The sequence below is a fragment of the Protopterus annectens genome, chromosome 3.part0 (assembly GCF_019279795.1).
Source record: "Protopterus annectens isolate FY-2018-M chromosome 3.part0, PAN1.0, whole genome shotgun sequence".
Classification (NCBI taxonomy): domain Eukaryota; kingdom Metazoa; phylum Chordata; order Ceratodontiformes; family Protopteridae; genus Protopterus; species Protopterus annectens.
The window spans coordinates 1,637,266,715-1,637,294,386 of NC_056731.1; the positions used below are offsets into that span (position 1 = coordinate 1,637,266,715).

General features: G+C 44.1%; 1 protein-coding gene across 1 annotated transcript in view; it reads right to left on the minus strand.

Moving 5' to 3' along the window:
- FZD6 (frizzled class receptor 6) overlaps window positions 1-27,672 on the minus strand; it is a 685,037-nt gene that overhangs the window by 361,805 nt on the left and 295,560 nt on the right. Inside the window, exon 2 of the mRNA XM_044065670.1 lies at window positions 15,480-15,676. Coding sequence (XP_043921605.1) covers window positions 15,480-15,676 — 197 coding nt within the window. The remainder of the gene's footprint in view (window positions 1-15,479; window positions 15,677-27,672) is intronic.

The window sequence follows — 27,672 nt, forward strand, 5'->3', positions numbered from 1 at the left end:
AATGTAACATACAACAAACCCCATACTCTGTAGCAAATACACCTCAGAAGAAGGGTGAAGTAGGAAACTACAGTAATGAAAGTATAAGAGGGGACAGGAGGGTGGTACAGACTGCAACAGTGAAGACACTCGAACATCTACATTTATGGTAAGTGTACACAACTGTACTATGTTCATCGTGTTTCACTGTTGCAGTCATCACTGTAGGGTTGAATCCCAAAGCTGAGATAAAGGGTAGTGGTTATAAAGTAGAAGGGGCGGCTAGAAGGCCCTGCAAGACTGCAGAAGCAAAGCCTGCCCTAGACTTAGAGTAAAGAGGGAGATTATAGTGCTTAGAGAAGGTATGCACTGAACTCCAAGTTGCAGCTTCCAAAATATCTTTGGTAGGTACTCCCCTGAGAAAAGCAGCTGAAGTAGCAGCAGCTCTGGTAGAGTGAGTTCTAATTTTTCCTGGGATTTGCTTTCCATGATGAGAGTAACAAAATCTGATTCCATGAGCAATCCATTTAGAAATGGTCTGTTTTGAAATAGCTTTGCCTTGAGAATTTGTTGCATAAGAAACAAACAGTTGCTCTGTTTTCCTGATATCCTTGGTTCTGTCCAGGTAAAAACGTAGTTGCCTGTGTACATCCAAGGAATGCAAGATCCTTTCCCCCTTCTTTTGTGGATTAGTGAAAAGTTTGATTTAAAGCCACTTTGGAAACCACTTTAGGCATGAAAGTAGGATTAGTCCTTAAAGACACCCTATCTTGGTGAAAAATAATATAAGGTTCCACAGCCATAACAGCTTGTGACTCCCAGACTCTCCTGGCTGAAGTTAAAGCCAGTAGGATAGCTGTCTTCCATGATAAATACTTAATGTCAGATGTGGCAGCAGGCTCAAAAGGAGGTAGAGTGAGTTTTTCCAGAATATAGTTGAGGTCCCAGGCAGGTATGGGTGGTGTCCTAGGGGGCCTTAAATTCTTTGCTCCTCTGAGATATTGTTTCAGAAGCGGATGTGAAAAGATTGGAGGATCTGTATTGTAATGTGCATAGATAGCTGAGGCATGTATTTTTATGGAGGAGAAGGATAAACCCTTATGTAGCATGTCTGTCAGGTAGTGTAAAATCAATGGGATATTAGGAATGAGAGGATCCGAATCCTGAGCATGCATCCAGGTGCAAAATCTCTTCCATTTACCTGCATAAGATTTTCTAGTGCTAGGCCGTCTGGCTTCTAAGATGACATCCAGGACCTGTTTGGGAAGGGTAGGAATAATCATGGACCCTGAATTCGCCAAGCTGCCAGGCTGAGAGTTTTGATATGAGAATGCAGAACCTGGCCCTGGTGTTGGGACAAAAGATTTGGTATCCGAGGTAAAATCCAAGGAGGCTCCTGGGATAGATTCATCAGTGTTGAGTACCAAAATTGACGAGGTCAATTTGGGGCCAGTAAAATCATCTTGGGTTTGTCCTGTTTGATCTTTAATAACACCCATGGATGGAGAGGTAGTGGAGGGAAGGCATACCCAGAGAGGTTTCTCCAACTGAATGAGAGAGCATCCACTTTCCATGCTAGTTTGTGAAATGTCCTTGTGCAAAAAATCTGCAACTGGTGGTTGAGGGGGGATGCAAATAGATCTATGTCCGGGTAGCCCCAGGCTTCTGTAATCATCTTGAATATTTGGGTGTCTAGCATCCACTCGTGTGGGTCTAACAGGTTCCTGCTCAGGCTGTCTGCCAGAATATTTTGTTTCCCTGGCAGGAACTGAGCTTGTAGATCCACTTTGCAAGCTAGAGCTGTGTTCCATAGAGTCATGGCTAGTCTGCAAAGGGGGTAGGAGTGTGAACTCCCTTGCTTGTTTATGTACCACATAACTGTGGTGTTGTCTGTCCATATCAGTAGTTGTCCTGGCTGTAGAAGATCCCTGAAAGCCAAGAGGGCATTCTGTACAGCTAACATCTCTTTTAAATTGATATGTAGGTGCTTCTGATCCTCTGTCCAAAAACCTTGCAAGCCTTTCCCCTGCAAGTGGGCTCCCCATGCGTAATCCGAGGCATCCGTGGTTAACACTTGGCTGGCTGGAGGCAGACTGAAGGCTTTCCCTTTGTTGTGAAGACATGCCATGGTCCACCAATGGAATTCCTTTTGTAGGCAAGGCAAGACAGCAATCTGTGTGTCTAGACTGTGGCAATGCTGGGACCATACACTTTTTAAGTACCATTGTATTTTTCTCATATGTAGTCTTGCATTTGGTATGAGAAGGATGCAGGAGGCCATGTAACCCAGAGCCTGCAGGAATTTCCTTGCAGTTAGCGGAGACATTAATGCCAAGGTTTTGAAAGTTGAAGCCAGCTGTAGTTGTTTTTTGGATGTCAAGAATGCCATCTGGGTTGTTGTGTTTAGAAGAGCACCCAGAAAAGTTATCTGTTGTGTGGGTGTCAAATTTGACTTTATGTTCGCAGTGAATCCCAGGTACTTGAGTAGATGTTGAACAAATTCCAGGTGCTGGAGTAAGACATCCTTGCTGTCTGCTTGAATAAGGCAGTCATCCAGATAACGGTAAATTTGAATTCCCTGGAGTCTGCAATAATCTACTACTGGTGCCAGGCACTTGGTGAAGACCCTGGGCGCAGTAGACAAGCCAAAGGGCAGCGCAGAGAATTGGTAATATTTCGAGCCGGCCTTGAACCTGAGGTATTTTCTGTATTCCTGTCTGATAGGGATGTGTAGGCAAGCCTCCTTTAAATCCAATGTCACCATCCATGCATTTTTGCTCAACACTGGCAGGAAATGCTGCAGAGTAAGCATCTTGATCTTTGGTATCTCCAGGAAAGTACTTACAACTGACAGATCCAGGATATTTGTTTTCTGGGAACTAGAAAGAGCCTCGAGTAAAAGCCTTGCCCAGTCTCCGATTGTGGAACCAGTTCTATGGCCCTCATAGCCATGAGGCAACCCACCTGGTTTAATGCCTCTGCCCATCGGTGTTTTGGTAGGTCTGGCCATCCGTTTGGTCTTGGCAAGGTACGAAAGTGGAATTTGTAACCTTTTGAAACTACATCCAGAACCCACTTGTCTTGAGTTATGCAAGTCCAATTTTGTTGAAAAAGAGAGAGTTTTCCTCCTAGAGGGGCTTCCAGGAGAGAAGTTCCTGGAGCCATGCAGGGGGGAGTCATTGAGTCTGTTTTCTATAAGATTGAGGTCTGTCCTCTCCACCCCTGGGGTTGGAAGCACTCCACTGTCTAGGTCTGTAAGAGGTCTGTGCTTGGGCCCTCCCTCTGGAGCGCCTATATCTACCCCTCTGAGGCCTGTACGAGCTGGGAAAGGACTAATTTTTAGTTGGCCAATTTCTGGTAAATCTAGGGGGCTGAACTTGTAAGAAATCCTTAACCATTTGCATGGATTTTGCCTTATCCTCCATTTTCTTTATCACCTCTTCAGCCTTAGACCCAAACAAAACATTATGCTGAACAGGAGCATCCAGTAACTTTGCTTTCACTTGATCAGGTAGATTTTGTTCCTTTAACCAAACATGCCTTCTAATGACTGCCAGTGGCAGCCACCCTGCATGAAGCCTTCAAGGCATCAAAACCACAGTGTAAACCATGCTTCCCCACTTGCTCAGTAGCATGCATCAAATCGTGTAATTCCTTATTATCTGCACATGCAGAAATGATACCTACCTTTTGCTTCATAACAGACAGCAGGAATTGCTGATATTTTAGCATATGAAATTGGCAATTTAAAGCCATGATAGATAAAGTAGCAGAAGTGTTCACTTTTTTGCCCCATCTCTCCAAAGCTCTGGAATCCTTATCTGTCAGAATAGGGTTTTTAGCAGAGGCGGCCTTAACACCCTTAGGACCCTGAGAAATGGTTTCTGGATCAGCAGCAGGATTTTTGTAAAGGAACTGGTGGGAGTCAGGGACCCTGTAATATCTGTCAGGCTTAGCAGGGGCTGGAGAAAAGGAGTCAGGAGTTAAATTAGCCTCAGAAAAGGCATCATCCACAATATCCAAAATAGGAGGAATAGCCAGGGGTCTATGTTGGGGAAGAAGAAGGAAATCCCTAAGCCTTCTCTTAGATTCAGAGTACTCTTGTCCTTCCCAGTGAAAATGTTCCCTCATGTCATGTAAAGTTTCCCCAAAAGAAAAATCCTCAGGGGGAGAAGCTGATGGAATGAATTCCTCAGCATCAGAATCCTCATAAGGAGGGAAAGTATATTCCTGTTCAGAGGAAGACACTGAAGAAATAGATGCCTGATCAGAGGATTCAAAATCCAATTCTTGCCTTGGCCTTTTGTCTGGAGGGGGATGTGAACCCCTAATCATGGTTAGTAAGTCCTCCGCCATTTTAAGCAGCTGTTTCTGAGATTTGGGTCCCGGATCAGAAGAGGCCTGGGCTGGTGTCTTTGATTTGGAAGGAGTCTTCACCTTTGCCTTTATCAGAAGCTGTGTAGGCCTGAAAACCCCCTCGGAAGCCGGTACCTGCACAGCGGCTCCAGACCCATCCGAGGGAGCATTGCCCGAAGGTCTGCAGCTGGAGTAGTCAAAGGCCTAGATGGCTCCTCGTGGGAGTCTGTTTCGGCAATTGGTTCTGAAATGGCCGACGACAGGGGCTGTGAAAGCACCTCACTGACAACGGTCGAACCTGGAGCTGGCTCTGCTTGTAAACCGTCGTCTGATTTGGATCTCGGAGGCCTGTCCTTATCCTTGCGTCATTTGTGAACTCTGGTAGTCGGAAGCGGGTCAGACGACATTTTATAATTAAATTGCCTGCCAAAGTAGTGAAAAGCAAAATCGTACCTCCGCTTAATAGTACGTTGGTTAAATCTAGCACAAAATCAACAACTAGCTACGTCGTGGTCAGGGCCTAAACAAGGAATACAGTAAGAATGGAAATCCTTATGAGGTATTTGCTTGCCACAAGAAATACAATTATTAACTTTTTCTGACATCTGACTGGAGCAAGAAAAAAGTTTCCCCAATGGGGTACTTAGCTTTGAGAAGAAGTAAGTCTTCGGACTGAAGCACGAAAAATTATCAGGAGTCAGCCGACCGGCACTTGCGAACTGCTTCCACTGCACGGCAAGAAAGACTGGAGAACATGGCATCGACTGGCAGCTTTGTACTCCTGGCGCTCTGACGTCAGGAAGCATGACTGAACAGTCGACGCTGGACCCAGACTTTGGGATTCTGGCCGACCGAGGGTTGCCTGCCGGCAGGAAGAACCCTACAGTGATGACTGCAACAGTGAAACACAATGAACATGTTCTGCAGAAAAGCAAAGTGAATCAAGTTCTGCTTCTGGAGACGCAGCTAATTTACACAGTTTGGAAAATTTGTGTACAAGGGCCCAAGTGGCTGTCACAAGGATGGCTTGTGTATTCATCCCTCTTAGAAAAGATACAGTAGCAGACATAGCCCTTGTATTTTTAATATAGTTATTAAATTACTCAAGACAAAGACATGCACACACTAATAAAAACAAATATTAATATTTTTCATTTTCAAGTATATATATATATATATATATATATATATATATATATATATATATATGCACACATGCATACATATACACACACACATGCATTTTTAATACCTTTTACTAATCACTTGCTTGCCTACATTAATAAAAACAAACTATATTAACATTATTCATTTTCATATATATATATATATATATATATATATATATATATATATATATATATATATAAATAAACATACTTGTTTTTCTTTGCAACAATTCTCATTCACTCTATTTACATAAATTGTTCAATTCTTGACTTCCTTAAACCTCACTCTTCTGCAATTACTGTTCCCACAAATTCCATTTATTTCTATGTAATCCCTTTTCTAAAGATCCCATCTCCATTTTTTTTTCTCCTTTACAATACTCAGTACTTCAATTACAGTTGGTTTCGATTTTGATTTCCATTTTCTAGTAAATGCTTTTTTGGGTACACAACACCATTAAACTTGGTACAGACTTACTGTGACTAAGCAATTCAGATCTTATACCGAACTGAAAACAAGAAGTTATGTACTCACCATAACGTTCGATGCATATAGTCCATCTCGCCTCACATTCTTACCCGTGGGTTCGGAGCCTTCCATACTCTAGCTCGAAGTCTTTCAATTGGCTGGGCTAAGAGGTATCCCATGCTGCACTGCTCTTTCCCCAGATCTTGTTTGCTGCAAACTCAATCACTCACCCACCATACACATAACCCATAGAGAAGGAAAAAACATTCCAATAATAAAAGTAGTACTGAAACCAAAACTAACCTCTATGTCCTCCAGGGTGGGGGAAGGCGCGAGGGTAAGTAAGAATATGAGGAGAGATGGACTACATACATCGAACGTTACGGTGAGTACATAACTTCTTGATGTTATGTAGTCTAATCTCGCCTACATTCTTACCCGTTGGACAGCGTCCCCAGCACCTGAACCTTGGGAGGCTCAGTGGAAAATACTCCTGAGCACTAAGGAACCAAAGGAAGATCTGCCTCTGGATACCAAATCCAAATTTGTAGTGAGTAATAAAGGTGTGAGGAGATGCCCATGTAGCCGCAGCACAAATATCATCCATAGACATGCTGGCCAGAAATGCTGCAGAGGTAGACATCGATCAGGTAGAATGAGCCTTCATTCTAAATGGTAAATCCTTAACACCTGAGGCATAAACGAAGGAAATGCAACTAGTGATCCATCTAGACAAGGTCACTTTGGAAACAGGAGACCCAATCCTATTTTCTGAAAATGAGACAAATAGCTGATCCGATTTTCTAAGATCCTTCATTCTATGCAAATAAAAACGCAACTGCCTGTGAACATCCAGCTGGTGAAATTTAAATTCTGCTCTATTAGAAAACTCTGGAAAAAATAGGGGCAGTTCAATGGATTGGTTGAGATTACTAACCAAAGCCACTTTTGGCATAAAGGAAGGGTTTGGTCTGAGGGAAACCTTGTCCTTGTGAAAAATAAAAGGCAGTCTGATTGACAAAGCTTAGCACTCCAAGACAAGTATAGCTGAAGTGATTGCTAGCAAAAAGATAGTTTTCCAAGTCAAATATTTAAATTCACAAGTAGCTGCAGGCTCAAAGGGGGAAGGGGTGAGACATTGTAGCATAAATTTTAGGTCCCAAGGCATGACCGGGTCAAAGACTGGAGGGCGAAGCAGCATAGTGCCCTTCAAGAATGCCTTACAAAGTCTACGTGGCATTAGACTGGGTTCATTAGCGACGTGAAAAGTGGAAATAGCCAACTGTAATTTAATGGTCGCGGCTGCTGATCCCTGATTGAAAAGCATGGAGAGAAATTCCAGAACTGAAGAAAGTGGAGCTGTGCAAGTATCAATTTGTCTTGCCTGAGCCCAGATGGAGAATCTTTTCCATTTACTGGAATAAATCTTTTTGGTCGAAGGCTTATGGGAAGAAGACAGAATATGAACCACTTCCGGAGAAAAATGATTAAGCCTGACTAGTGATGGGAGTGGAGTAGCCAGGCTGTCAACCGGAAGGTCTGAAGAGAGGGATGGAACTGCCCTGACATACGAGTCAGTAGATCTGGCTGTGGGTCCAAAATACAGGGGGCGTCCATGAGATATGGATGGAGAAAGGGGAACCAAATTTGACGAGGCCAGTGTGGAGCAATCAGAATCATTCTGTTTCCCAAGGATTGCACTTTCCGAATAACGTTCGTCAGCAGAGGAACAGGCGGGAAGGCATAAAGTAGACTGGAGGGCCAATCGTGAGCTACAGCGTCCCTGGATGACTCCCCCTGAGGGGGGGAATAAGGGTGAAGTAGCTGCTGCACTTGGTATTGAGGGGACTGGCAAATAGGTTGGGCTGACCACCATCTGCGGAAAATCTGCTCCGCAACTTGACTGTTCAGGGACCACTCGTGAGGCATCAGAATAGCTCTGCTCAACCTGTCTGCAATCACGCTGGACTTCCCAGGAATGTGTGTTGCTACAAGAAAACATTGCGAAGACACTGCCCACTGCCACACTCGAATGGTCTCTCTGCAAAGGGGGTATGACTTGGTTCCTCCTTGTTTGTTCAGATACCATACCATCGACACATTGTCTGAGTGGATCACAATTGTCGAGAGGAAGAAAGCTCTGAAGTGCTTGCAATGCCAGTAGCACTGCTCTCATCTCCAAGATATTGATATGCAGATGCATCTCGTGTTCCTGCCAAGTGACTTGGACTGTCCTGCCGAGATAATGCCCTCCCCACCCCATCTGGGAGGCATCCGTGGTCACTGTGGCAACAGGAGGGGATGGGACGAAGGGTTTTTCCCGCATCGAGGTTGCTGGTGTGAAGCCACCAGCGTAGATCTTGCTTGCCACTTGTCTGTGATCATTATAAGATGATAAAGCGGAAGATGATGTAGAAACCACTGGGCAAAGAGTAGCCACTGAAGGAGCCTCATGTGTAGCCTCACCAGTGGAACCAGCATAATTGTTGCAGCCATTGTCCCTAACAATATGAGAACCGGTTTTTTTTTTTTTTTTTTTTTAAGAGGGAGCAATGCGTATACCTGTTGTTTCAAACCCTGAATCCTTTCGTATGGTAAAAACGCCCTCATGAGCATGGTGTCTAACTCAGCACCTATAAAGGTGACACACTGCGAGGGCAACGAGGCAGACTTCTCCCAGTTTAGAGTGATGCCCAATTGTTGACACAGCTTGATAGTGGCGTCTCTGGTCTGTAGTAGTAGATGCCTGGTGATGACAGAAAGGAGCCAGTCATCCAGGTATGGAAACACTTGGAATCCCTGATGTCTCAAGAGAGCAGTCACCATTGCCATACATTTGGTGAACATCCTGGGTGCTGTGGGGAGACCAAAGTGCAGGGCACGAAATTGAAAATGACTGGTTCCCAGCTGGAAGCATAGATGACTTCTGGATGCCCTGTCCATCTTTATATGGTAGTAAGCCTCCTTGAGGTCGATGAAGCACATCCACACTTCTTTTCCCAACAATAAGAGAATAGATTGCAATGTGACCATTCGGAACTTGGACTTCTTCACGTAGAGGTTCAAGCAGCTGAGATCCAACATGGGCCTCAGGTCCCCTGTTCTTTTCGGCACCAAAAAGAATCTGGAGTAAATCCCTAATCCGATCTTGTCTGAGGGAACATGCTGGATGGCTCCTTTTTCTGCGGAATCCTTTTGAATGGGTGGAAAATCTGGGATTCTTTTGATCGGTGGGGGGGGGGGGAGGGGTGATATCCTCCAGAAACTATTTTTAATACCCATTGGTCCTGGGTGATGTGTTGCCAGGCTTCTTGGTATAGTGAAATGAGACCCCGATTGGCTCTGGAAACGCGCAGTCGGGCCTCCCATCAGGAGAGCTGGTAGGGAGAACCACGAAAGGAATCACGGTCTCCCCGGTTACGCGGGCCTCCTCTGCCTCTAGGGCAGTGTCTACCTGAGTTACCACCCCCTCCCCTGCCTCTGGAGGGGGAATCACTTTGTGCGTCATGAAAAAACCTCTGCGATTTCTTGAACCACATTTTCCCACTCTTCTGGACCTTGGGATAAGGTCTAGAAGGCATGGAAAAACGGACTCCCACGGCAGAGCTTTTCCCTCTTGCTTGCACCTAGTGAGTGTGTCTTTCACCTTGGTTCCGAACAATGAGGAACCATCAAACGGGGCATTGGTGAATGTAGACTTGAAGGCCTCCGCGAAATTACAGAGGCGCATCCAGGAGTGCCTCCTAAGAGAAACTCCGGAACTCGCTGCCCTACTCGCTCCTTTGGCTGCATAAGAGATCAGCCTCATGGAGAAGTTAGCAAAAGAATTTAGGGCAGACATCTGAGTGTTGACTTTGAGCCACTGCGTCAGAAACGTTACCCTACAGAGAATCTCCAAGCTCTTTCAGGAGATGTCTTTGGAGCACTGTAAAATGAGATAAGTAATTCAGTGACCGCAGAGTAAAGGCCGCTGAAGAAAACATATGCTTCCCATACCGGTCCATGGTCCTAGACTCCTTGTTAGGGGGATGGACGGTAGATGAAGTCTCAGCCAGTTCTTCTTGATGGCAGCTGCCACCACCATAGCATCTACTGGAATGCCCTTCGTGAGAACGTCTTTGTCAGCGGGGGCAGACAGAAATTTGTTGAGTCTCCTGGGGACTGGTTCCACAGTGTCAGAGGTTTCCCACACCCTTCGACAAACTAGATCCAGGAGTTCGTCGAAGGGTGGAGAAACCCAGGAGGCAGAGGGTTTAGCCCCAAAGGCCTTCAGGAACACAGACTTCTCCTCGGAGGGGGGGGGGTTTGGAGGGCCAGTCGCCTCTCTGCTTCAAGATCTCTAGGATATCAGAGAAAGAAATATCCTCAGAGGACGACTTGGGGGACCCCTCTGATTCCTCGAGGTTGCTGTCTGACGTGAGAGACTCTTTCTAGGAGTCTATGTGCTTCCTCTTGCACGTTCTTTTTCTGGGTGGCTCCTCAGGCAAAAGCTCTGGGGGGCCCTCAGAGATTTGGGGACCACTCATGGAGGTATCCGGAGGCCTTGGGTCTCCACTGTCCAAAGATGGGGGGCAATCAGAGACCGATATCGGAGCTGGAAGGGGTAGAGTGTCAGTGCTGTATGATGCAGCTGAGGACCTAGCCAACATGCAGAGCATGACCTCGAAAGCTGGTCCCCCCGGCTCCGAAGATCGACCAACAGTGGAAGACCTCGGAGCAGAAGGGACAAGGTCCGAAGCCGAAACAAGGGTCAGGCTCACCTGAGCCAAAGCACCGAGAGGGAGGCTGGGAGGCTAGGAGCCGAAGTGCGCCCCGAAACCTCCCCCTTAGGTCCGACTGAGGAACCATGAGTCCTGGACCCCATGGATGGAGCCGACGGGGTTGGAGCGGAGATCGGAGCAGATAAGCCAGGATGGGCTATCGGAGCCGACCTAGAAGCATCAGATGGCGCAGACCACTCTGGATCCGAAGGCTGAGATTTGCTCGGAGGATCCATCGACAATGGATAGGTGACGGGCTCCGGAGCCGAATGGGCTAGAGCCAAAAGCAATTTAGCCAGCACCGGTGATTGGAGCAGTCTCTACACCACTCTATCCACTCTATCCACATCAGACAGTGTCCTGGAGGACCTAGAGGGCAAGGTAGGAGATCTAGACCTCCTCTCAGAGGGAGACCTGCAAGGAGGAGAAACCGTCACCAGCTCAGGTGATTGGAGCAGTCTCTACACCACTCTATCCACATCAGACAGTGTCCTGGAGGACCTAGAGGGCAAGGTAGGAGATCTAGACCTCCTCTCAAGAGGGAGACCTGCAAGGAAGAGAAACCATCACCAGCTCAGAGAGGCTGGGAGCTGATGTAGGTTCTGTTGATTTACAAACTTCCTTCGGCACCGAAGACAGTGGAGCCGAGGATGCCACAGTACACTTAGTAACTTTCTCTGGAGGCTCCAATAATACAGACGGAGCGGGAGATTGTTTTTTTTTTTTTTTGCTTTGGATGTTTTGTCTCCTTTAGAGGGGGAGGACTTAGCAGCACTAGAAGACCTCTCCAAATCTTCCTCAAAGGAGGGTTTCAGTAGTTTGTTCTTCCTTTCTTGAAGAACATGAGGGCTGAATGAGTGACAGAATGCACAAGACTCCTGAAGGTGTATAACCCCCAAACAATAAACACACACAGAGCGCCCATCAGTAATAGACATCTTGTACCCACATTTACTACATTTCTTAAAGCCCGAAGGCTTATGTTCTTTTGTATCCTTAGACATGGTCGGCAGGATACTAGACACACCACCAGCAACAAGCGCAGGCACTAGAATCTAAACAAACTGCAGACACCACACAAGGACCTCTAACTCAAACAGTCCTGACAGGAAAAACAAGGGGAAGTCCTCTAACTTAAACGGCCCTAGCCTGAAGGGGGAAGGTACCTAAAAACAAAACGAGCACAGAAGGGAAACAGATAACCAAGGGAGGACTAGGTCCTCTAACTGAAATGGGCCTAACCCATTGGGAGATAGCTGACAGGATACCAAGACAAAGCTGACAGGATACCAAGACAAAAAGTAAGGCAAAAGGCCGCACAAAACCACAAACCAACAACACACACACCTAGCTATGAAAATAGCTTTTGGAGCAAAATTTTAGTCAAAGAAGACAAAAAGTTATACTTGGCCACAGCCAACAGCGAGACGACATCGGAGCTTTATGAGCGGCAAACGAGATCTGGGGAAAGGGAGCAGTGCAGCAGGGGATAACTCTTAGCCCAGCCAATTGAAAGACTTCGAGCTAGGGTATGGCTGAGTCGGAGCCGAGGTTCGGCTTCGAACCCACGGGTAAGAATGTAGGCGAGATTGGACTACATAACATGAATAATTAGCTACTACCAACCTATCAGTCAAAATACTTGACAGGGGATTTTTAAAATTTGTCAGCTCATTCTATTCTCCAAAAAACGTGTTCCAAACTAAGTCACTCTTCCCCATAATACCTCCAGCATTTTTTACTTACCTAAGGAAAAATCCTCTTAAGACTCTTTGGGGTGTAAAAACATGTAAGCAAACACCTCCACGTAAAAATCTAAAACTGTTTGATCAAGTTAGGTATGCAAGAAACTCCAAAGTCAGACAATTAGGCAAATGGACGCTGAGGGAATTAAACCCTGAACCACAGGAGGCAGCTTGTTAACCACTCATAGGGTTAATCCTCTGTGACAATGGCCAGATTCACTCTGAAGTAATGAGTACAATTAATCATAATTTGCATACTCTGTTTTTAAAATAAAGAACATTTTCTCAAGCCAACTGAAGAATTTTTTTTTCTGGGTCCCCACATGACTATCAAGGTCCCATCCTGTCCACACTAAACAGCCACTCATTTCTTTACAAGACAACAGACCAGGTCCATTTGTTCTCCACTGGGGCAGGGGTTGAACATTTTCTGGGTAAGAGCCTGACAAGTCCATTCATTCTTCGCAAATAGAGTCTGTTGACCTTTAGGAGGACAGTTCATCAGCTCACGTCTACCCTGGCAAATGAGAATGAGACTCTGAGTGGGTCATCATATGTTATGGAGTGGGGCATTTGTTTTTCTTTGATTTATATAAATTCCAAAACTTCTGGCTGTGACTTCCACATTACCTCCTCCAGAGAGCAAAGCAACATTCCACAATACATATTACTTGCTATACCCTTCACATTTTTATACGTTTCAGCAATGCAGCAGAGCGTACCCATCTCCCTTCCCATCCTTCAGATGGCTTCTCCAGTTGCCAAGTTGCTAGTCAAATCAAGGTCCTCTCAGCATTAACACTTTTTGTTTATAGTGTAAAGCCAACAGCTATGTTTGTAATAAGTTTCCTTTTTCTTTCTTTTTTTACACTGCTGATCAAGGAACTCGGGTCAATGTACTAATGAAAACATCCAAGGCCAATTATGAATTGAAACTAGCCTCCAAAACAAAGGGAAAACAAAGTCTTCTTCAGTTACATCAGGAACTTCCGTCGCAAAGCCCAGGTTTGTTCCGAATTAGTACTTAACAGCGTCACTTACACTGATCCTGTTGACTTGGCCAACCTGCTAGCAGATAGGTTCAGCACAAACTTCACCCCCATCCCTCCCAAAGGCCCTTTCGACATCCTTGATACTTGTCCCGCACCTCAAATCTCCATAGATCAAGTGTTGTAGGCCCTATCCAAGGCAAAGAACACAGCTTCCCTGGGACCGGATAATATCTCAGGATGTATTCAGCACCATCTCCAGCAAGAACTGGCTTCGCCATTGAGCACCCTATTCAACCACAGCTCAAGTACAGGCTTCATTCCAGCAGAGTGGAGAACTGCCACTGTTATCTTACTTGCACAAAGGTGATGCCACTACTGACCCTGGAAACTATCGCCCCATTAGCTTGACAAGTATGATCTGTAAATCTATGGAGTGTATTATTATGGATCTCAAACAAGGACATTGACAATCTCAAAGCACTTAACTCCATACAGTTCGGATTCGTCAAGGGCAGGTCTTGCCTGTTGAACCTGGTTGACTTCTTTGAGACGGTCACAAAGGCCCTGGATGAGGGAAAGTCAGTGCATACAGCTTACCTTATCTTAGCCAAGGCCTTTGACAAAATCCCCCACTCGAGCATCAACAACAAGCTAACACAACTTGGCATAAAGCCCCATCTCATCAGGTGGGTGGCCAACTGGCTCACTGACAGGGCCCTCAAAGTCAAAATAAGCAACTCCAATAGCAGACCTGTCACTAGTGGAGTTCCCCAGGGATCTGTCCAGGGACCCCTACTGTTTGGTATCTATTTCTCAAAGGTCCAGGCATAAGACAAAAGGCCTGTGGCTGACCAAGTTTGTGGAAGACTAATTTGGGTGCTGTCAATGACTTCCCAAATGATGTTAACATACTGCAAGAGGGTCTCACAGCAACTAATGACTGGTGTCAAAGTCATGGCCTCAAGCGAAATGCAAAAAAATGTATCATCATACCATACGGCAAAAACACGACCCCTACCGATTACCAAATCAACAGCAACCTCCTAAGCACACAACCTGTGGTGAGAGACCCGGGCACTCAGGTTGGTAAACTCACATTCGACCATCCTGTAGCAGCAATGAAGAGAAAAGCCTTTTACTTGGTTCATCTCATAAGTAAAGGGATTGCATCCAGAAAAATGGAAGTTATTACCTCTCTATACTAATGGCTCGTTTGGGATGTACCTCTCCAAACATCTGCATCAACTGGAAAGTTCACTGAAATACTTCACAAGGAGAATCCATGGCCTCCAACACCTGTCCTATGCAGACAGGCTCAAATCACTATCACTCTACTCGGTATCATATAGATTGCTCAGGGGTGATCTGTGTCTCGTCTACAAGGCAATCTCGGATCCTGCTTACTAGAGATGCTCCATATCTGTAAGTCTAACTCCTCACACACTACCCACTCAAAAGGCCTGACTCTAATATGAGACATCAACAAAACCTGCTGGAGAGAGAGGTTTTAACCTTAATGAGTGGATGGGAAACCACAAATTTGTCCCAGGGGTTCCACCTGTGTCACTCATTGACAGGTGTGACAGGTGCTGACTGAGCTTTCTTTTTGGGGATAAACTCTTGGCTAGGCTTGCAAGGGCCCCAGGACCATTAGCCTAGCAACCTCCTATGATCCTATGCTGACCCGACCTTAACATTTTTTTTAAAAACATATTAAAAAAAAAAAAAAAAAAAACATATCTGACACAATATTAATTGATCAGAACCTATGACACAATATTAATTGATCAGAACCTAGCATAAATGTTATCTGTTTTTTCATTGCAAATGAAACTATTTAGTATACCTGAAAACAGAATGCAAATAAATATTTAGTATTTTATGCTGTTGCTTTACTTCGTCTGACAGACACACCCCTGACAACAAATGCATTCAACCACAGCATGCTGTACTCTGAAATAGAATTAGCTCCTTTAACCAGATAAACATATTAACATCAAAAAGAGAACCTGTCACACAGAAGTTCTTCAGGCCAAGTGATGCCGAAAATGTCAACCAGGTTTTGGCACTCAGAATGCACAATCTCACAAAGCTCTCTGCAGGGCTGACTCACATGGTCGTGCTGAGTACATTTTGGCATAAATGCTCCACAAAAAAAGGAACGCACTTCCGAAGAACATGGAATCTTTATAAGGGGAAGAAACGGCTAAGGAGAAGAAAAAAAAAAAAGAGAACATTGTTAATCTGGTCACACTAATTTAACACTGCAGAATAAATAAATGAGAATATTTAAAATGTATCACTAATATTAAACAGTGATTTAACAACTTATAAAACTATATCTTGTAGTAATATACAGCTTTCATTATACAGAAAGTAAACTCATTTACAATAGCATTTGAGGGAAAACAATGCTTGTGGGGGTTAAAGTTCAAAAATGTTAGGAATATCACTTCCACATACTCGGTGCTGCTTTAACATATTCACAGCATTCACAACTAGTGAAGCTATCAAAACAAAATGTAATACGATGCATTTTAAATATTTCTGCCAAGAAGACTGCTATTGACACCTGCCCAACTATAAACAGATTACAAACAATGTTAATATTGTATCTGACTCCACATACAGTCACAATGCGACAAGGGAGTGTGACTGCCTCTCCAGATTTACTGCATAAAAAACATGTTTTTGTCAAGCCTTATACTTTGATAAGGAGGAATGTTTGCCAAAGCTGATTTCTCTTAAAAGAGTTTGTGTGTCATCACATGCCTTACTTACAAATCGGGATCGGCACCGTCAGCAGGGGCAGACTACACTGAATGACAGAAAGAAGGAATTAGCCAAGTCACACAGGTGAGTCAGGTAGCACCAGAGCTGCAGATTGTCCACAAAAGGCAGTGCGGAGAAAAGGACACAGCAAGACACTGGTACCTTTTAAACCCATGACCACCTGGGCGGGGGGCACTTCATTTGTAACTTAGTGCCACTCAAACCCTCCCTAGTAAACATGGAGGAGAAGAAGAGGGCTGTACAGGACATGTCTGCCCAAACCTTTATAACATCAGGGATCAAGAAGGAACTTAACATTTTCCTCAATGGGTTGCAACTTTCCCCAAAAAACAAAAGGCAATAGTCAGGTACAGACTGGCACAGTGACTGACAGACGAAGGAGAAGGGAGGCTGCTGTAAGGAGACAGGAAATGTTACAGTCATTCCACATTCCACATGACATGGCAGAGCAGTAGGTATAAATGTAACAGCATGATGGCACACCTACTTATTCCCAAGCTGTCTGATCCTCATGGAGAGAACAGCAGGTTCACAGACACCTCACAGTATAATATCTTGGATTGGGATCACTAGTAGGTAAGGCTGCCCCCTCACTGACAGGCTATATGGTAATCATTAGAACTTTCCACCTGTGGCACACATCTCACTTGCTTAACTGATTTACAGGTGACTAATAAATACAAAGACTATGGCTACTTCCTCCAAAATGATGCAACTTTGGTGTTTTGCTGCCCACTATAATTCATCACCTTCCAGTAACAATTGTGAGAAATGCTGAATTCAAAGTTTGGAAATTATGATGCGATGAATCTAGTTTATATAATCAAGGACAGAACTGGTGTATTTTGGCGGCCATACAAAAATGTGTGCACAGCTGTTTGTAGCATTTCACAGCAGGTAAAAGTTGCAGGATAAAAACAAACTGGAGTAGTAGCAGATGTTTCCTGAATTAACAGAATTCACATCAGTTTACTAGTGATGAAAGCAAAGAGAAGCATAAAACAATCAAACAGAGCACTAGAAACAAATCAGGATGCTCAACTCAATAAAGCAGACAGTATAAGCAAAACACAAGATTCACCAGATTGACCCTGTGACAGAACATACAAGACATGCTTTCTGCATTCCAGGTTTTCTTAAAAAAATAGTTTTGTAAGTAAACTGTACAATTGTGTAATAAAAGTACCACAACAGTAATCTGAATGATCACTGCTGCAGCAGCCTAAGTTACATGAATTATGCCCTGTACACAAAGCACCATAAACTACATTACTTCTCCAGGTCTAGGACAGGCTTTGCTATTACCATTCTCCAGGGATTCCTGCACCCTCATCCTTCCTCTTCCCAGCTAGTTTAAGCTATGGTGATCTACCCATACAGCTTGGATTACTGCAGTAGTGATCCTTATGAAGGACATAGTACAGTTGTGTAATAAAACTTACCATAACTGTAGAGGCCTGAATGATCAGTGTTGCAGCAGCTGCTCCCTCCCTCAACCCCCCCCCTTTTCTTTTATATTTTTTAAACCAGAGTGTGGACTTTTATTGTTCTATTCCTAGCATTATCCTACCAGGGAGTTAGCATCTCTCCATCCCACTGTTGGCATTTATACTCTGAAGGGCTTGGCACACAAAAAGTACAGTTGTGTACACGTACCACAAATGTAGATGTTTGAGTGTATTCACTGTTGCAGTCATAACACTTGGGTTATCTGCCTGCAGGTAGCCCTCAGTTGGCCCAAATACCAGAGTCTTGGGATTTCTGCATCGGATGCTGTCGCCTCTTCCATGACATCAGGTCGTCAGGGGTATAAAACATGCAGCAGACACCATTACATCAGTTTTTCTTGCCCCAAATGTCAGGAGCCCCCAAAATAGGAAGCTATTATATGGTGTGGAACACCTCCGGTAAAAGGTAAATACCACTACCATAAAAATGGTCATAAAAAGGACAGGTAGAAAGGATAGAGAAAACCAGGGGGCTGGAGGGAGGGAAACCAGGACTGCAACAGTGAATACACTCGAACATCTACATTTATGGTAAGTGTACACAACTGTACTATGTTCTTCATGTTTCACTGTTGTAAGACTGCTGCAGCAAATCCAGCTCTGGATTTAGAAAAAAATAGAGAAGTGGTCATGCTTGGTGAAGGTGTGCACAGAACTCCAGGTTGCAGCTTCCAGGATGTCCCTGGTAGGGACTCCCCTGAGAAATGGTGTAGAGGTGGAAGTAGCCCTAGTGGAATGTGTTCTGATCCCCTGTGGGGTAGATTTTCCATGGTGCTTGTAGCAGAAATGGATGCACTGTGCTATCCATTTGGAAATGGTCTGTGTGAAGAAAATGTATAACTGCAATGTGCAAACTTAGATGCATTTTGGGTTAAAAAGAAATTAATACGTTTATTCTGCTTATTCTTTGTGAAATATGTGCAGTTGCAGGAAACCTCGATAAGAGAACAATTGACGCTTGAAAGTCTACCATAGTCAGCAGAATGTTTATTCAGGCCAGGCCAGGGTTGCATCTTTACCCTAGGCAAATGTATCATATCAAGAACTGAACAGCTGAAGAAGTGTGAGAAACAAAGGGGGGCTGAAATTAGCCCAAGGCCAGGTTGTTTTTCTCAAAGATGTTTTTGCAAGACAGCAATTTCCTATGTCAGCAGTAAAACTAACAATATTTTCTTGTATACATGCAGAGAAACTGTATAAGAATAGCATGCTGAACTATGGAAAATCAGACAAACCTTGTGCATACATGCTTTGTCTCCTTGCTGCAAGTAATAAAGGGTGCCTTGCTTGAACCTTACGTGCACTGATCTTTGTGTTTTCCTTTACAGATTGGTCCCTCGAGCCGGATACCCTCACTTCACCTCGGATCATACGGCCAGGTGGCTGAAACCGTACGGGAAAGAAACCAAATCGGTTCTTCTTATGTGAAAAGTCCTCAGACTGAATTGTCGTCAAAAGAGGCCAGCCACTGTCTGATCTGCGACTGAAGGACAGGTTTTCCGCGAATCAGCGATCAATCATGTGGGCTCAGGAAGGTGAATCTACTTTTTCTGTTTCAAGATCAGGGACTGGATGTGTATTGTTTCTGTCAGACTGTGTCTTCTTACAGTCAGGGATAGAAAAGGTACAATCTTGTCATAGATCAGGTGAAACAGATCAGTAGGCTTTAGACAGTCATTCTGAAGAGACTTTAACAAAATCTGTGGTACCACGTAAAAATCTGAAGGCATCAGATAATATTTTTCGGAACAGTCTATGTAGCAAACAAAATAGGGAAAAATGGGTAATAATTGTGCAAAAATACCCGGAAACCCACCGTTAACGGAAGACGCAGAATATATGCAGTCGCAGTGCGCAGGCAATGTTAGGTATTTTTCAAAATGGATTATAAAATAGGAGTTTGACAGAAAATGAGAAAAATCCTCACTTATCAAACTTATTAAGCAACTCAAAACTGATTCCAAAGGTCTGGATTATAAAACGACAGTTAGGAATTCCCCAGGCACACAGGTGGCTGGAGGAAGCAAACTGCAGAGACCAAAAAAACAAAAACTCAAAGACAATGTTTTTAGATAAAGACGACAACAACTTGGTAGTGGCATCGGCACCTCCGCCTCCCCCTTCACTACCAGAGTACAGAGCAGGTGAGCAGATTGACCCACTCCCATTATATCCTATGCTCACTAAAGAAAGGGACTGTATAAAACTGAAACTAGCTAAAGTTAGACATCCCATCGAAACTAGGTCTCGAACGAAGGGAAATAAGCAAGGAGAAGGCTCTGAATTATGGCAGATAGTTAAGGATGTACAACCTATAGAAGAGGAAATATGCTCACTTATAGAAGTTTCGAACCCTCAGGCAGGACAGGAAGATCAGACTCCAGCTATCCTAGTATATAGACCTTGGACTCCGGAGGATATCTGGAAAGCTACAGAAGGGATTCCCCATCCTAAACTTAATTTCAGAAAATTCTCGGAAGACTTACAAGGAATGAGGCTAAGTTACAACTTGAATGGGGAAGAGATAGAAAAAGTAGTTCGACAAATTGTAGGACCAGATTGGTACATGACTTGTGGCAACTGGAATCCACGTGACGCTGCACAAAAACCCCTTCCAGCGCAGAATTAGACACTAGAGTGAAGGGACTTGCAGACCGCATTTCTGAGAAATGGAAACCTAGGGCAGACTGGACTTGCATTAATCAATGTGTCCAGCAGGAGGGTGAATCAGTTGACCAATATTTTGCTACACTGTTAGAATGTTTTAACAACCACTGTGGAATGCAGGTTCCCGAAGATCAAAAACAAGATTCCCCATATGAACAGCAGTTGAAAAATGCATTTTTAAAAGGTAGTAGTGGACCTATAAGCAGTTTCATTACAAAACACATGGTCGACCATCGAACAAGCAGATTACACTCACTGCTTGAATATGCTAGACATGCCGAAAGGCATTTCAATAGCAAAAAGAAAAAGAAGGCTCGGGTATTCTCCGTGGAAGACGGAGCAGAAGTTTATGTAGTACTCCCCGGGGAAAAAGGGCAAGAAGAATGCGTAGAGAGGTAGACAGTCTGATCAGCGATCAGAAGATTTTGAAGGACGCAAAAAAAAGGGGAGAATGTTTTAAATGTGGTAAAAAAGGACATTTGTCAAGGGATTGCAGAAAAAACAAGAAGGCAACAACGGAAGATAAGGAAGGTGAGGACTGACTATATGATAGTCAGGAATCATTAGACGGGACTAGTGAAGAAGGAACAAATGAGGATGTGAAAAGGGAAGTAGAGGAAGCATAAGAAAGTAATGACGATACAGAAGACAAAGTACTAGACTTAGCTTTATTGAGCTTGGAGCTCTATTTAGCAGATACAAAGCCAGAAATTACACTTTTGGTGGAAGGCAGAGAAGTTAAATTTCTATGCGACTCAGGGGCACCATGGACCCTGATACATTCCTCCGAATTGCCTAGAAAATCAGAGTCATCTGACTACATATTGGTCAAAGCAGCTAATGGGCAACTATATTGGGAGCCCCTCTCCCACAATATCTGATCCTGTTTCAGGATTGACACAAAAAGGTAAGATTGTAGTTTCTGCGAAATGCCCTGTTAATCTCTTGGGCAGGGATCTCATGCAGTTATTTGATATAGCGGTGATTCCAACTGTGCAGGGTATGGAAGCACAGTGACGAGCTGACACCTTTCTGGTGCAATCGGGGGATGAGACATTTTATTGGTACAGTCAGAACCTGGTTACGACTGGCCCAGGGACTGTGACCAAAGAACTGATGAATGTAGCCGTCAGTAAGTTTCCCTCCCTTGACACTGATAAACAGCACCTGCTGCATTGTCCCCTGTATTATTGTAACACACCAGGGCCTGATAATGAGTATGAAAAAGAATTATTCAAGCATCGTACAAACAGATTGGTACTGAAAAACTTATACTGGGACGCAGAAGGGAATAGTGTAGCCAGCTGTTCGCTGCCCCAGGAATTCTTGACACACTAAGTCCAATAGACTACCACATGTAAGCTTGACTAAGAATAAAAACATGTGGTGGGCAGACCTAGGGGAGAGAGTTACAAGATGGGAAAAACTAACAGAACTGGAATTGTCAGGACAGGGAATACAAGTGCAAAAACTGAATTGGGTGACTCAAGCTAGCCCAGCTCTACATCTGCAGTCTCGCAGAGACAGCTGATGGATACTCCTGTTGACGGAAGAAGAAAAAGCCTTGCGAGATATACCAGAGACCCTCTGGTCAGCAGGAAAATCAGATGTAGGACTTATCCGTACTGCAGGTCCAGTTAATATCATGCTAAAATCAGCATTTAGACCACAAAAAAGACAGTATCCCTTGAGAAAGGATGCAGAGGCAGGAATAAAACCTATCATAGCAGCATTACTTAAGGAAGGGGTGCTAGTAGAATCCCCTGATTCTCCGTGTAATACACCCTTATTTCCAGTTAAAAAAGCCAATGGAGAATGGCGTATGGTTCAGGATTTGCAAGCCGTAAATGACGCTGTAATACCAAGGGCACCTACAGTGCCGGATCCACACACCTTGTTGAATGATTTAAAACCTCAGCAAGAATATTTCTCTGTGGTAGATATTAGTAATGCATTCTTTTCAATAACAATACACCCAGTCAGCCAGTATTGGTTTGCATTCACGTTTCAGGGAAAAAGATACACATATATGCGACTACCACAGGGATATTGTGAGAGCCCTACTATATTTTCACAAGAAATGTCACGTAATCTAGCAGGATTTAACCCACCAAGGGGTAGTCAGATCTTACTTTATGTCGATGACATTCTATTAGCAGTCCCCACCCTGCAGGAAAGATACAGTAGCACTTCTACAATTCCTAGCTGCTGAAGGACACAAAGTGAATAAAAGCAAACTACAACTTTGGAAAAAACAGGTAAAATACTTGGGATATGTAATATCTCCAAGGGAGGTAGAACTTTAGAGGAGGACAGAAAAGTAGCAATTTTACAGGTGCCGAAGCCCACCACCAAGGAGGAAATGATGTCCTTTTTGGGAACTACTACTTTTTGTAGAAGCTGGATTCTAAACTATGCCTTGGAATCTGCACCTTTAACTGACCTTATTTACAAAACACCTATGGCGGCGCAGGACTTGTTACAATGGAGGAAAAATCTGCTTTCTGTAAACTGAAACAGTTAATAGCCTCCTCTCTAGTTCTAGGTTTGCCTAATTACCATAAGTGTTTTTTCCAGACTGTAGATTGCAAGCAGGGTTATAGGACATCAGTACTAACACAACAACATGGGGATAAGCAACGTCCCATTGCTTACTATTCATCACAATTAGACCCAGTAGCACGATCTTTGCCATACTGTGTGCGGGTAGTAGTTGCGAGAGCAATGGCAGTGCAGGCTTCGGCTTCAGTAGTCTTGTTTCACCCACTCACTCTAAGGGTACCTCATGCAGTCGTGATTATTTTATTACAAGAAAAAGTAGCATATCTCTCCCCTGTTAGGCATCTCTCCTGCATGACCACATTGTTGAGCCAACCTCATATGACAATTGAACGATGTATGACCTTAAACCCTTCTACCCTACTCCCAACACCTGCAGATGGCACACCACATCACTGCCTGCAAATAATCGAGCAGAAGACATTACCTAGGAAAGACCTCATGGATGTCCCCTTGGATAGTGCCGAGGTGACATACTATGTGGATGGCTCGTGCAAAAGGGGCCCTGCAGGACAGAACCTAGTAGGATATGCAGTAGTCTCAGATACTGAAGTTATAGAAGTAAAATCTTTACCGCATCATTTATCTGCACAGGCAGCAGAACTGATTGCCCTGACATGGGCATGTACCTTAGCGAAGGGTAAATGTGTAAATATCTTCACTGATAGCCAGTACGCTTTTTCCACTGTGCATGTGTCTGCACAACAGTGGAAAAACCGAGGAATGATAACATCTACTGGCAAACCTATAAACCATGCGCAGTTAATTTTAGACCTTTTAGAATCCATTCAGTTGCCTCGACAGGTGGCCATTTGCAAATGTTCAGCTCATACCAAACAATGAGATATAATTTCAAAAGGTAATGAAAGAGCTGATACAGCTGCAAAACAAGCAGCTACAGAGGTATTCCTTCTAGATGAGGAATTATAACCCTCTGAAATTCTGAACTTAGACATGTTAAAAACAATGCAGACACTCACTACACATGCAGAAAAACAGCACTGGATGAAACGAGGAGCACTCCTCGGAAAGGGGCTGTACATCTCTAAAGAAGGAAAACCAATACTACCTTCTAACTTGTTCCGCTATGCGGCATTGTTGAGCCATGGGCAGTGCCATGTCTCAACAAGAGGGAATGGTACAGCTGGTGAACCAGGTGTTCACAACGTATGGATTTACAAACTATTCTAAAAAATTTTGTTTAATGTGTCAAATTTGTAACAAACGTCATGCACAGGGGACAATAAAACCTGAACAAGGGAGTTTTCCCACACCACCATATCCGTTTCAGACTATCTGTATGGATTTTATAGAACGTAACAAATGTGAAAACAAGAAATACTGCCCTGTCATTATAGATATGTTCTCCAGGTGAGTGGAAGCTTTTCCAACCTAAAATCCAGATGCAGCTACAGTAGCAAAAGTACTTGTCAAGGAAATTATTCCTAGGTTTGGCATCCCGGAGAGAATCTAGTGACAATGGCACACACTTTGTAAATCAAACTATACAGCAGCTGAGTAAGTTCTTTGGTATTTCTTTGAAAAATCATTGTGCATATCATCCGCAGTCTGCAGGGCTGGTTGAAAGGCATAATGGTATACTAAAAAGCAAACTGAGGAAATTGATAGCTGAAACAGGGAAAACCTGGCTGTACTGTTTACCCCTGGCACTGTTGAACATAAGAATTGTCCCTACAACAAAAGGACCGACTCCATTTGAAAAACTGTATGGAAGGTATACCCCCCAGTGGAAACCTCTCATGTCATCAGACCAGGAAGCTGATTTTACACTAGCTGAATATATGAAAAAGTTGTTGAGTTCTAAACATCTGTTGCAGTTTAATTCTGTTTCAGGTCAGAAACAAGCCGAAACATCAGAAGTGACAGTGACGCCAGGAGACTGGGTGTGGATCAAAATCGTGAAGCGAAAGAACTGGGCATCGCCAAAGTGGGAAGGCCCCTACCAGGTGCTTCTGTCGACACCTACTGCAGTCAAGATAGCAGAGCGAGCTTCGTGGATACGTCTGACGCACTGCAAGCTGGTGAAAAACTTTGAGTTGGACAAAGACCTTACCTCTCCATCGGGACCTTAAGCACAAAAGTCTGGCTATAAAGGGGGGGGGGGTCAGATCAATAGGAACTGATCTGTCTCAAACCCAGTGAAGCAATCATCAGTGCTAAAGGTCCTATAGGACAAAGAGTAAGATCACGTGTCCTGAACAAAAATGATTGAATCAAGAGAGATTAAAATACATCCTTTTGAAAGAACCAGAGAAAACAGGAATGCAGAACATCCGTTTCCACAGAAGTATTACATGACCATCCTGTTGACTGTACTGGTAACAATAATCTTTTTATTGTGGCCATTTCTTTTCTCAGCCATGCAAGTAGAATTAAATAAGTGTGCAGAGTGGCACCCGAACTTCAATGCCTACCTGGCAATCAAATACGTGTATGCTGAAACCTTTAATGTTTCGAATTGCTGGGGTCTGCACAGCTCTACCAACAGCATATGGGGGGTTACTGCTAACTTCAGTTCCCCAAGGGGCTAATAAGACCTAGGAAAACCTAATTCATGACACATCGAATATCACATCAAAAGATAAAGTAGCATTGCACTTGTCTATTCGTCAAAAGGGAACTTTTAGTTATGTACTTACCATAACTTTAGATGTTTGGGATCCATCTCGCCTACATTCAATACTGATGGGCTCGGAGCCGATCCCTCGGCTCCGACTCGGCACGCTATGCTATAGAGCGAGGCCTCTTATTGGCTGAGCTATTTCTTATCCCAGGATGCACCACCACTAATCCCCCAGATCTTGTTTGTCCGCATTCATGCACACATGCACAACTTGTTTATATAACATTGTTAGATGTTTCAAGATGAAACAACAGGATTCGGACCTTCTGATATCCTCTGATCTCCAAGGAAGGGGGAAAGAGGAGGGGTTATTGGGAATGTAGGCGAGATGGATCCCAAACATCTAAAGTTATGGTAAGTACATAACTAAAAGATGTTATGTGATCCTATCTCGCCTACATTCAATACTGATGGGACAGCGTCCCTAGCACCTAAATCCTGGGTGGCTCATTGGAAAACACTCCTGAGCACTGTGGAACCAAATGAAGCTCGTCCTCTAGATGCCACATCCAATTTGTAGTGGGAAATGAAAGTGTGCGGGGAAGACCATGTAGCCACAGCACAAATGTCACTAATGGCAAGCTTAGAATGTGCTATCGAAGTAGCCATAGCCCTTGTAGAATGAGCTTTGACAGAGGTGGTAAGCTCTTAGTTAGAATAAGAATAAGCTTGAGTAATACAGTCCCTGATCCATTTGGCAATAGTGACCTTTGTGACTGCTTTGCCCAATTTATTGTCTGCAAAGGATACAAACAACTGATCTGTTTTCCTTGTTTGTTTGGTCCTATCTAAATAAAAACGCAACTGCCTGTGGACATTTAATGTGTGGAATATGAATTCCGCTTTGTTAGAATACTTCGGAAAGAAGACTGGAAGTTCTAATGATTGTTGTAGGCAGAAACTGGAACAAACTTTAGGGACAAAGGAAGGATTTGGCCTGAGAGATACTCTGTCTTTGTGAAAAACCAAGTACGGAGGTTTTACAGACAAAGCCTGAAGCTCTGAAACCCTTCTGGCAGAAGTAATCACCACCAGAAAGGCAGTCTTCCACGATAGAAATTTTAAATCACATGTCGCTGCCGGTTCGATGGGGAAGGAAGTTAAGGCGCGTAACACCACATCGAGATTCCATGGAGGAGAAGGATGAGAAGTCGGAGGTCTTAAAAGCGCAGCACCTTTCAAAAAGGTCTTACACAATCTGTTGCTCATTAAAGGTGGGTTTATAGATTCGTGAAAATTGGAAATAGCTGCCAATTGAACCTTGATGGTAGAGACTGAAGAGCCTTGATTGAAAAGAGAAGTTAGAAATTTCAGTACTTCTGATACGGGAATAGTGATGGGATCCAGGCCCCGGAGTTGAGCCCAAATAGCAAATCTTTTCCATTTGCTAGAATACAATTTCTTTGTAGCAGACTTGTGGGCCGAAGATAAGATGTGTACAACTTCTGGATCCAATGTATGACTCCTGACTATAGTCGGAAGAGGAGGAGCCAAGCCGTCAATTTTAAGGTGTGTAGGGACTGGTGGAATAGTCCCGACTGATGAACCAAAAGGTCTGGGATCTGATCCAGGAACCATGGACCTTCCAGAGCATATTTCCGAAGATAGGGAAACCATACTTGACGAGGCCAGTAAGGAGCAACTAAGATCATTTTGCTCCCCAAGAGAGATGCCTTTTGGATCACCCTGGGAAGGAGAGGAACTGGGGGGAAGGCATAAAGCAAGCCGGTGAGCCAAGGACGGGCTAGTGCGTCCATGGGGCTCTTCCTCGGAGCCGGGGTTAGGAAGAAGAACTTTTTGCACTTCGCATTCAGTGGAGTCGCGAAGAGGTCGCAACACGGAACTCCCCATTTGCTGAAAATCTGATTTGCAACTGTCATGTTCAGAGACCATTCGTGAGGAGAGAGGATGGTTCTGCTCAGTCTGTCGGCTATCACATTGGACTTGCCCGGGATATGAGTAACCACTAGAAAGCGTTTGGTAGACACTGCCCATTCCCAAACTCTCATGGCCTCCCTGCAAAGAGGATAG